Source organism: Kogia breviceps, chromosome 3 (genome assembly GCF_026419965.1).
Source record: "Kogia breviceps isolate mKogBre1 chromosome 3, mKogBre1 haplotype 1, whole genome shotgun sequence".
In the NCBI taxonomy this organism is placed as follows: domain Eukaryota; kingdom Metazoa; phylum Chordata; class Mammalia; order Artiodactyla; family Physeteridae; genus Kogia; species Kogia breviceps.
In genome coordinates, this window is record NC_081312.1 from 78,460,668 (window position 1) to 78,472,881 (window position 12,214).

At 41.2% G+C, this 12,214-nt stretch overlaps 1 protein-coding gene across 5 annotated transcripts in view; it reads left to right on the top strand.

The window, feature by feature from the left end:
* The window catches only part of FMN1 (formin 1), a 447,127-nt gene that overhangs the window by 232,104 nt on the left and 202,809 nt on the right, over positions 1-12,214 (top strand). For all 5 annotated transcript variants that reach the window (XM_059056125.2, XM_067028908.1, XM_067028906.1 and 2 more), the window contains one exon: positions 3,116-3,266. In XM_059056125.2, coding sequence (XP_058912108.1) covers positions 3,116-3,266 — 151 coding nt within the window. The remainder of the gene's footprint in view (positions 1-3,115; positions 3,267-12,214) is intronic.

Here is a 12,214-nt window from a genome sequence, read left to right on the forward strand (position 1 = left end):
CTCCTTACACAGTTGGCCATTTTGAGAAAGAGGACTATTGAATGCTCAAGCTCTTATTAGTTTCGCCATAAATGTAGGGCTTCGGTTTTGCGATGGGTTGAATTGCCTCCCTGCAAATTGATTTGCCAGTGCCCTAATCCCCAGTACCTCAGACTGTGACCTTATTTGGAAATAGAGCTATTGCAGATGTGATTAGTTAGGTTGAGATGATCTCAGACTGGAGTAGGGCGGGCCTCTAATCCAAAATGACTGGTGTTCTTATAAAAAGGGGAAATGTGGACCCTGCCAGGGGCAGAGGGAGAACGGCATATGTGGAGTTTGGAGTCCTGCCACCACCAGGGATTGCGTTTTGAGCAAAATGAAAAGTAGATGAATGTTCCAACTTTCCTGACCTGGGACATCAGGAAAGCCCTGTTTGCTGAACATGTCAGCCACGAGCCTGAGTTCCAGGCACAGGGGTTTAGTGTCTCTTATTATGGGTCCCTCAAAATGTTTTTGCACCTCAGAGCATGAATACGTCTTTTAAACTGAAATGGTCTGAAGATCCTGTGTGCTCTTCATTATGGACAAAAGTTAAATTATCTGGGATGTGTTCTTTGAAAGGAGATGATATTTTGTACAACCAGAGGGGTAAGCACTTCGGTGTAATGAGCACGTCATACATTTTGGTCTTGGTCTTCTGGGGAACTAAGAATAAAATATGAATTTTCTCTATTATATACACACTGCCTCTCATCCACTTAGATTGCTTTTCACCACTAACATGGTTTTTCACTTTTGCCATTTTGCTTTCTTTGGTGTCTGTTTTCTGGTTTCTAGAATAGGGAAAATCTATTTAGTTTAAAAAAATAAAAAAGGAAGAAAGAAATCCTCATCTGTCTACCTTTTCGGCTTCCTAATTAGTATCTTCCTGGCGAGAAAGTATCTTCTTCTCCTCCCCCTGCACCCTCCTCCCTGCTTACTCCCTCACTTGTCCCCTCCCCACTTCTTCTTCCCCCAACTCCTCCTCCTTCTGCCTTGCTGTTCCTCTTCTTTTGAGCTCAAATTGTGTGTTCAGTGGTCAGAAAAGAGCTGGCCGTGATGGCATACGGTCCATTGTGAGCAAGTCCTTGTTACTGCCCCACCAGCCCAGTTGCCCCCAACCCGCTGAGAGGTGGTATTCCCAAATTCTGTTACTCATTTTTGGAAATGCCTTTTCCCATAGAAACAATGTTGTAGATGGTGATGAGGTGTTCAACCTGACTGCCAAAGCCTATTTACTTCAGAATATAAGTGGGTTATAGCACTAGTCATACTGACCTGAGCTCAGAGTCCTTGGAGGGGGGGAGCCAAGCGGTACAGGTGCAGGAGATCGGGGGATGGGTCTGAATAATCTGCTTTGTGGGTCACATCACCTCCCTCGGTAGGCATCCTCTCCTCAGCTTCCCAGAACCTTCCTGAGGCCCAGACCAGCAGCTCTGAGGCTGCATGCTCCAGAATTTCCTGTTTCTCTTCTCCCACCAATATCCCCTTTCCCAAGTGCAGCTGAGAAAAGCATTTAACATTAAAGGTGTTCATGTTTCAAATTGAAGTTAAGAAGGGTGGGGGGGAGGGAGGGGGCGGTGCTGAGGAAGGAGCACATAGATGCATGTACCTCACTGGAAATGTTCTAGCCCTTGAGTGATGATTTCACAGGTATTCATTATACTATCATACATTATAACTTACATATGTCACATATATGTTCTTAAATGCCTCAAATATTATATTAGAAAAATTATAATTAAAAAAAAAGTGGAGAGAAGCAAATGTTCAGTTTTGTTATGGGCCAGAACCCAAATGTCATATTTCACAGGAAAGGCAGATACATAGCAAAATGTGAACACTCAGATCTGAAAAGCTAGCGTTGCCAACTGTTTCAAATATGAAAAATTGTCAAAGCGGCGGGCAGGTGGGGATGGTGTGCTGAATTGGGCAGTTGGGATTGACATGTATACACTGATGTGTATAAAATGGATGACTAATAAGGACCTGCTGTATAAAAAAATAAATAAAATAAAATTCAAAAATTAAAAAAAAAGAAAAATTGTCTTTTAGTATCAAAAAATTTGTGTGGACCACCCCATGTAGTAATAGTTCTTTTAGTTTTCATTGGCAAAATGCATATCGAAACAAAGATAAGTACTTGTAGATATTATGGATCATAACATACACACACGTTTGATGTGCATGTTTGATGTGTAGATGAGACTTTTAAAAAAATGTCTATGAGCATTAAAAGTGTTTAAAAATAAGATGAGAAAGTAAGTTAAGAAAGTAGACGTTTGGGAGAAAATGTGTTCTGACTGAAAGGAGCCTGGATAGTAAACCATCTAAGGCAGCTCTCAGAGGCAGTTGTTCTGAACCTGAGTTCCCATATCTTCTTCCCTTTCTTTGTTTCAAAACTAGGGTATCCCTGTTTTTAGAGAGAGAAAAAAACCAATCAAACAAACAAAACACAGTCTCCCCATGGCTGCTTTTGCTGAAATCTCTGCGGGGGCTGGCACAGTAGGGGTTTTGCTTTGTTTTTATTGTTAATCCTGTTGTTGGGTGGTGTATTATAAAATCAAGTATTTCTAAATGAGCACAGCCTGTTCACGTATATGGGTCGTACGCTGAGTTAACCCACGCTAAACCTGAGAACCATATTTTAAATGAATAGAAAAAAATTCAAAAGAGGGCACATCTTCACCCAAGCACTCCATTTTCATTCTATTTAAGAATTATCCTGTGAATGTCTCAGAATTGCTTACTGTTTCAATCTTTATACGATGCCCATTTCTACCCGTCATGGAAATGACACAAAGTGAGGGAGGGGCAGTTTCCATGCCTCAACAATCTGAATCCCGGAAGTTCTGTTCCCACGGGGTTTGTTTGGTTCTCTCTCTTTGGTTATATCTAAGGACCATTCTGTTTCGGAAATGTGTGTTTGCTTTAATACTTAGTGTATTTTGACTTAAAAAATCTGTAATCGTACAAAGCTTTTCTTCAAGCGTTATTAGAGTTTTTTAAGGAGTTAAAAAAAATGAATTAAGGATTTCACTGTATTCTGTTCTCTTTTGTTTCTTAAGTTTAACTTGCCATTTTCTCTTTTAAGCCAAAACTCTATACCAACCTTGTGGGATTCCTTAGAAGAACCTGATATTCGGGATACTAGTGAATTTGAGTATTTATTCTCCAAAGACACACCTCAGCAGAAGAAGAAACCTCTGTCAGAGTCCTATGAGAAAAAAAACAAGATCAAAAAGGTACTGAGTGACTACAGTAATCTTTGTAATTATATATATATATATATATATATATATATATATATTTGTCATACATGGGAATTTATTATGTGCTGCTGGTTTGCTTTCCCTCTGTTTTCAAAAAATGTTTTGAAAGGTTTTGAGTCACAGATGACAGAAAGGAGCCAATAGCTTGAGAAATCTGTGCTTGCTATTTTGGTCATGCTGTCTGAATTTTCAAACTGTTTTCTTCATCTGGACTTTTTTCAGCCACCCATTGTATTGAAAAAATACATAAAGTTTAGTGAAAAGTAGTCTGTAGGCTATATGGAAAATGTCTTCTTCACTTATTTATAACTTCATTCATTGAACAGATATTTATTGGGAGCCTGTTTGTGCTAGATTTTGTTTTTAGGCCCATGCTATCCAGCCAGGTAGCCCTTAGCCACATGTGACTATTTGTGATAAAATTAAAAATTCAGTTCTTCAGTGGCACCAGCCACTTCTCAGTTTTATTCTTCTGGCTAGTAGCTACAATATAGCACAGATAGAAAACATTTCCATCGTTACAAAAAGTTCTCGCGGGTAGCACTGTCTGAGCACCTGGGGTATGTTGGTGAAGAAAAGCAAACAAATGAGAAAGCAGATCCTTGCCCTTTGGAGCTTCTCTTAACAATAAACATCAGAAACAAAGAATCAAATCATGTGGTAGAGCGCAGTAAGGAGTATCAACTTTTTCGGGGTTAGGGAGGGATGGGCTACAGGTTTGAATGGAGTGTTCAAGGTAGTCCTCATTGAGAAGGTGACCTCTGAGCAGACTTGAGGGCTAGAAATCTGAGGCCACCAGCCAGCCATCAGAGGACAAGGTCAGGATTCACAAGCAATCAGACAGATGTGGAGGTGAGTCGCCACAATGCCATGGACTGGCTGTGTGCCCCAAGTCAAAGTTCCTTCACTCTGCCTTGGTCCCCTCAGTGTCAGGGGAGATGACATCTGTCCATATTGCTCTAAGTAATCATCAAATGACATCATATATATATGTGCTTCCATAGTGCCTGGCACCCAGTCAAACCTTAGCAAGTAATTGCTGCTCTCATTTTGCTACTGTCGCTGCCACCGCTGCTATTTCTCTGCATTAGTGTTGTGATAATAGCATAGATGGTATTAGGGAAAAACAGTTGGCCCTTGAACAACATGGGTTCGAACTGCACGGGTCCACTTATATACAGATATTTTTCAATAGTAAACATGACAGTACGAAACAGCCCGTGATTGATTGAATCCGCGGATGCTGAGGAACCGCGTATACAGAAGCTGACTCTAAGCTATGTGCACATTAACCCCTAGTTGTTCAAGGGTCAACTGTATTGTACTTGGTTCTGCTGTTGATTTGCGATGTGATCCTGGGCTGGTCATTTCACTTCTCCAGGCCATATTTTCTCTTCTCTATAAAACAAGATTAACAGTATCTGAGTCTACCTGACCCACAAGGATGTTATGAAATTCAAATCAAAGAGAGTTTGAAGAAGTGTTTTGAAAGGTGTGTAATATTGAATGATAGTTTCATCAACTCTTCATTCTTAAATTATATAGTGAGGTTCATCCATTGGTTCGTATCTCAAGTAACATGATTGTGAAATGAGCTGTGCCTTGTGCGGGGGGGAATGGCAAAAGTCCAGATGCAGTTTTCTGTTAATCAAATTGGCTTTGCCCACAGACTTAAATTATACATGAAAATCATGGTCAAGGTTTTTCACAAGTTCATTGGAATTGTGTTTTTCTGATTGAAAAATGTGATCCCAATAATGATTAAATATCAGAGCAAATCTTTTAAGAGGACGTATTGCATGAAACAATTGAGTTACGGCAAGAAGTAAACTGACAGACTATAGAATATATTCATGTGAAGTTAGATTCCTATGAGATGGAAATAAGGGTGTTTTGCTGGTCAGCTGGCTTTTTAAATGCCATCTATAGGAACAGAAGACTAATTGTTTCTATACAAAAGGCAAAAGCAGAATCTCTGTATTCCAAAAGTGGCCTCATTTTGCCTCTTCCAGGAAGCCTTCTCTGACCATCAAGGAAATCCTCTGAATGTTTTCTTACCCAATATCATAATAAACTTGCTTTTGTTCTCTTTTTCGTTTAAAATTGCTATTACTCCTTGTGTTTCTCTCTCTGGATGCTTGGTTACATGTTATTTACGCATAAAGCTAATTATTTCTGTTTTGGTAAATGAGCATTTTTAAAACATTGCAGTATTTGTTTTTAAAACATCAAAGCATTTGGTAGTTTATTCTTATTTCTTATCTCATAATTATTTGCCTGTTCAACAAAGGATTTTCACTAAGGCAGTTAGTACTTGATGTGTTTGTTTCTCCGAGGGGGAAAATATCCTTTATTCAAACTCTTTAATCTTTCTGAACAGTGAGGTTGCTGTTACCCCAAAGACTCTGTGCACACGTGTAGTCTCTGTTTTTTTTCTTTAAGGGTAGCAGTCTTGAGGGTGCTTGCAGTTTGCAGTGAGCCTGTGTCCTACCTTAGAGCTGAGATTCTAAGTTTTAAAGAAAAAACCGAATTGAGTCAGTGCCAGAAAACTCTGAACCTGCCTCCTATGCTCCTTCCCTCTGTGCCCATGGCCAGATTTCCAACATCAAGATGGATCCCTTGGTCTCTTCGGAAAGTCAGATGTTTATTTTCTTTTCTCTGAGAATGAAGATGAAAGTGAATTTTAGTGATTGTGAGCAACTGAGGAGTTTCAGCATTGGAGGCCAGCTTTGTTAGCCTAACCACACAATGGTTCCCATACAAGGTGACCAGGAAACACTTGCCAGATAGATCTTTTTATGGTGACTGAAGTGGAGTATATGTCAGAGATTTAAAAATCCAGCATTCTGGGCTTCCCTGGTGGCGCGGTGGTTGAGAGTCCGCCTGCCGATGCAGGGGACACGGGTTCGTGCCCCGGTCCGGGAAGATCCCACATGCCACGGAGCGGCTAGGCCCGTGAGCCATGGCCGCTGAGCCTGCGCGTCCGGAGCCTGTGCTCCGCAACGAGAGAGGCCACAACAGTGAGAGGCCCGCGTACCACAAAAAAAACCCCAAAAAAACAACAGAAAAACAATCCAGCATTCTGAATCTTGTCCGCAGGGACTCTGCCAGCATTGAGACAGACGTGAGCATCTCTTAAGTGGAGCTGGTCTGCATCCTCTGCACATTCCACATTCCTAGTTCAGAACTGTCAGAATTGTTACTGTTCTGCTGAACTCAGATACGAGTTTCTAGTTTCATCTTCTATAACAGCATTTAAAGTTCCCGTCACTGGCACTGATTTAAAGCAAACAGATACATATCTTCTTAAACTGGCCTGGGATCCTGTTTTCTAGTACGATATAGTCTAAGAATTAGAAGGAACCTTCCTGATCATCTAATTCAGTGCCCTCATGTGGCACATGAGAAATGAGACCTAGAAAGATGAAGATGACTTCTAGGGTTTGTACGCTTTTAGCCAGGAAGACATTGATAATGACGGACACTTGAGAGGATGTAGAAGAGCCTCAGCATATGTCTTCACTTCCCCTGAATTTAAACAGTAATTTGCTGCACTTAATGTTGGCCACAGCTTTTACTGGGATGATTGATTTTAACATTTATAAATGAGAGTAGCCATTCTTAGAATCATCAACAAAATCCAGCTACACTTGTGCAAATCCAAAATACATCCTACATTGTGAAATTATGCGAAGTCTTCTTCAGGATCTTCCAGTAGGAATCCAAATCTTTGAATAAAAAGATACTATGTATAACTCCAACTATGAAATAATATGAAACAATATGTAGATTTGGAGCTGTTTTCCTTTGACCCCCATCAATCATTTTAAATATTAGCTATAAATTAAATACTAACTATGACAAATTCGTATTGCACACTCAGGCCTGTGCCATCTTCATTTGTGGCATGAGACCACTCTGCCACCACAGACATAACATCCACCAAATTGAGAACCAGAACTCAAAACATCAGCTCTTGTCTGTACCAGCAACACTTAGTACTATCTCCTATTTTTTTGCTCTCTGATAACCTTCAGGGCAAGTCGTTTAACTTTTCCACACAGATTCTTTCTCTACCAAGTAGGGAATAACAACCCTTTACAGGGTCATTACAAGGATAAAATGAAATCATGGTTGTGAAAGTACTTGAAGTATTCTCTAGAACTATGTACTCATCTCTTCGTTTATGAACAAACATGAAAGCTTTGCAAAGAAATTCTTGAACATCGCTTAGTCCCACAAGCTTGTTGAGGGTCTTCAAACATGAGTGTGTCCCTTCCTGAAACTATTTGCAAATGGTCATCTCCAGGCCATTCCTGTTTTTCAGCTCCTTTAACAGTGTGTACAGCCATCTAGTAGTTCATCTTACATTGGTTTATATAGTCTTTTTGCACTGTAAAATAAGAGTTTTCACTGTCAATATGCCCATATTTCTACTGTCTCTAAGTTACATCTGTTCCGGGGAAAGGTAGATCAGTGCCTTGACAAGGAGCCAGAAATCTGCCTTCATCAGACAGAATCTGTCTGAGATTCTTTGTCCTGGTGCCTGTCAGAGAAGTAGCTACTCCAATAAACTTTCCAATTGCTTTCTAAACTTGCCTGACAACGTTCAGAAAATCAGCATGACCTGCCAATATTCTTCCTCTCTTGAAATTATAAATAATGTCCATGCTTCTTCCCTCCTCTGTAAGATACATAAAATTACTCCACTGCCTTGGCCTTTTTAATAGATATTTCTTAAGAATTAATGACATAATGGCTATTCCCTGAGCACTTGGTGGGAGTGGGGGTAGGGAGGGGTGGCGATGGTCCCGCAGACACTGGTCTATTGAAACTTCCTGGAGCCAAAAGCTTTCAGTTGTAATTGGGTCACTTTGGCCAGGATCGTAGCTGTAACTCTCAAATCCCAGACTTGGTGTCTCAGTTTAGTGGGGAGGGGAGATGAGTGGAAGAAGAACATAAATTTATAGGGTTTTCATAATCTGTTGCCTTCCAAGTTTATATAATTTCAGCTTTTGTGTACAAAGCTAATTTCTCTGGGCCGCCCTGGTAAGGTATGTGCATTTTTTTTTTCCCCAGGAATGGGAATGCATTTGCCAAGCCCTTTCTATTACTCATGTGTTTGAAAAATGAGCAGTGAGGTTAGGGGTTATCATCTATGGCAGTGAGTGAAATCACTTGCCCGTGTGTTGTTTGCACCAATATATGACCTTGAGGTCATTGGTGCTATGTCCAGATTCCTTGAGTGATATCTGGAATGATCTGGGCTTTCCTGTTCTTTGGTTTTAAAGGCCCCTGACTGGCCAAATCTACTGAAAGCAAACGGGAGCTTCTACTCCATGACAAGCACCAACTTACAAAAATTCTGCCTTGTAAATTTTATGTGGAAATAAGACAGCCCAAAAAGTTAAGTTGTACTTTTACTTTATTTACTTATTTTTTTTAAAAAAAAAGGTCATTAGAACTTGTCAAGTATGGATATCAATGATTCTTTCAGAATGTTGAATCTGAATATTATTCTTGGAGTGAGACTATGTTTCTCTTGTTGGCTGTTAAACAGTAACTTAATCTGGACTTGTACCTCAAGCCAGCTACAGGATCATACGGTGCTCAGTTCCTACCCACACCACAAGAGGACACCTTTGAATGCTGAGCTCTGCAGAGCTAAATTAGCCTCTGTCCTAGAGCTGGAGGCATGGAGCCTACAAGAGTGTAACTACCCCTCGAGTATCCTCTCTCGTCTTGTAAAATCTCTTTATTGTGGACCATGGGGCCAAATTTCACAGCAAATTATCCACTCAAAGTATTGGGAGCCAAAGGAATATTAGAAAGGCTTGTAGGTATTAGTAGAATAGAAATCATTAGTAGGCATTGTTTCAGTGCTTAGAATGAATGAGTACAATATAAAAATTTATGAAGTATTAGACTTAGCCCCTTTGGGGCTGATTCTGGAATCACCTCCCCACTACACACACACACACACACACACACACACACACACACACGAGGTTTTTTTTTAATTGTCCATATCTAAAGGGAGGGAAGATGTATTTGAATATAGATTTGGGGTTCTCCATTAGAAAATAAAGAAGTTTGATTAGATATTACAAGATATCCTATGAGACAACCATTCTAAATATTTGGGGTTGTTTTTTTTTTTTTTACATATTTTATTCTTTACTTCTAGTTGAGTAAAATTTTGGAAATCTCACCTATATTTTCCTGGACCTCATTCATTTATGCTTAATACAGGACGTTTTCTAAGACTGTGACTGGCCGGAGCTAGACAATGGTTTGAGGCTGAGTGCCAGTGCAGGGACCTTCGTGGTGGCAGGGACTTCTCTGACCTCCAGTTTTAAGCTAGAAGTATGTGAGGAAATAACAAGAATGACCAAAGATCTTATATGTGTATTTAAGTCACAAACCCAGGTCACATGGGTGCTTCCAAAATGAACTCATAAATGCCTTGCAGAGTGCACACATCTCCAATATACACAAAGATCGAAACAGCCCCATACACATACACGTGCGTCCATAGGTATGTGCTTAACACGAACAGAAGTCTTAATAACCTTGTATTTATGTAGAATCTTTCAAGTGAAGATGACAACAAGATTTCAATAGCAATAATAATGGTCAATGTTAGGTGAGCGGTTTTTGGCTAAGTGCCTAGCATGTATTAATTTATCCAGTCGTCACAAGAACCCAGTGAGATGGTTCTATGATTATTGCCATTTTGTAGATGAGGAAGCTGGAACTCAGAAGGGTTATGTAACTTGCCCAGCATCACACAGCTCTTAAGTGGCAGAGCAAGGAGATGAATCCAGCGACAACCCCAGAATCTGTGTTCTTAATCACTTGACAAATGGTCTGTTGGTCTGAATTTAACTACAAGTCCTGACTTTATATTCACTTGGAGAAGTCTGAATTTTATTTCCTGGTCATTGTTTAGTGAAAAGAGCTCTGGCTTTGGTGTCTGTAGACGCGGTTTCTACTTACGGCTCTGACCTTAGCCAACCGTTGAATCTTGGGCAAGTTCTTTAAATTCTCTGAGTCTCAGGTCTCTCATCTGTCAAAAGGTAAACTTTCATTAGATGAATTCCAAGGATATGGTCATCACTTCTACTTTGCAAATGGGGACACTCAAGATCCACCAGCTTTTGTCTTACTTATTAGAGGGCAGATAGACAGAGGCGTCACATGTGAACCAACATCTCTGCGCTCAGACCCATAGATCAGACTGCCTGACACCATCAGCACGACGGTGTATGAGTCACAGGTATGTGGGAGCTCAGGGAGTAATTGTTAGGATTTTAATAATCCCCTAATCTTAAGAGACATAAACGTATTGGAGGATTATTTTAAAATAAGCCAAGTTTCTCTATGTACTGGGGTATTGAAGGGCTAGAATCTGATGGGGAAAGCTGCAATGGAAAGGCGCCAGAGGTCTGGTCTTGAAGGTAACTAGTTAGCAGTTGTGTGTCCAGTCACGTAACCTCTCTGGCCTTAGTTTCTGTAAGTGTCATGGCCTCTGGAGTGGGTGTTTCTAAAGATACTTTCCAGATGCAAAGTATCAGATCATATCTGTCCGTGGACACCTTCACACACGCATTTTAAAACTGAGTGTATACGAGTGTGTGAGTAGAATGCAACCTCAGATTTGGACCTTGCTTCGTCAGTGAGTAATGTGGGATATACTGCAAACCAGCCTCACAAACACAATGTTTCTTCCCCCCGAAGATGCAATATTTCCCTCCTCACACTTGCCTCTACTTAACAGAGAATGTCTTTGGCGGCGGCAGCAGCCAATGGCTGAGTTGGCCGGCCCCATTCTGCTGGTGTGGCACTCTCCCCTCCATCTCTCCATAGCGTTTCCAGGGTCCAGAAGACAAGCCAAGAGTTCAGGTTTCACCAGACACAGCTGTCCACGCGTTTCCTAGGACAGTCTGGCTTGCCCCCAGTACTATGGCTACACTTACAATTTTTGATAAAGTACCTTTTAGCCCAGAGCTTGATTTCCTTTAGGCCTGACCTGGTTTCTCTCCAGCTGAGGCTAATTTGCATGGCTGTAAACACGGGCCTGACAAAGCTCACCAGCTGTGATAAAAGCTAAGGAAACCTGAGACCATTGGAAACTCCAAAATCCGCCTTCTGTATCTGAGCCTGACTCAGAGTCACGCCTCAGCCCAGGAGGCTGCCAGCGTGCAGCAGCTAAAGAAATGTTATTCTGATTGATCTGATTAGGGCAGCAAGGTTAGCCATGGTCAATTTACAAAGACAGTATGAGAAGAAGTCATGTGTGTAGGCAAGTTATGGGTCAGCGAGGCCCCTGCCAGAAGTTTTGAAAAGCCACAGCTCTGCCAGGACCATTATCAGATCTCCTCGGTGGGGTACAAATGGGATTGGAGGGTTAGGGGCCCTCCAGAGAAATGAATGACAAAAGGGATTGGGCGGGGAAGAGCTGGGGAGTGGTGCTTGCTTGCAGCTGGATTCCTTCACTGCCAAGCCTTTTACATGGACTTCCCCAGTACCCTGTGAGGAGGACTGCCCTTAGCCCCTCAATCATAAGGGAGAGGAGAAGGTGGGGAGGCTAATTTGAAAGGGCCGTGAGGCTCTAGACTGACCCACAGGAGCAGCCAGATGGAACCTATTGGGCATTTTCATCCCTTCCTTCACCACCAGAGTGGTTTAATTGGGATCTGGCTCCAGGCCGTGGTTACTAAATAACCTGAGTTTTAGTGTTTTCATTTTCATTCATTAACTTTTATGCTAGGTACCTTATTCATCACATTAGACATTTTGCATGTGCAAAATGTCCTAGGAGGTGGGGGCGTGGTCTTTAAACATAGTATAGAGCTGCAAGGACCAGGGGGTTAATTCAGGACTCAATTATCACATCACTTTTGACTGTCTTGTAGACT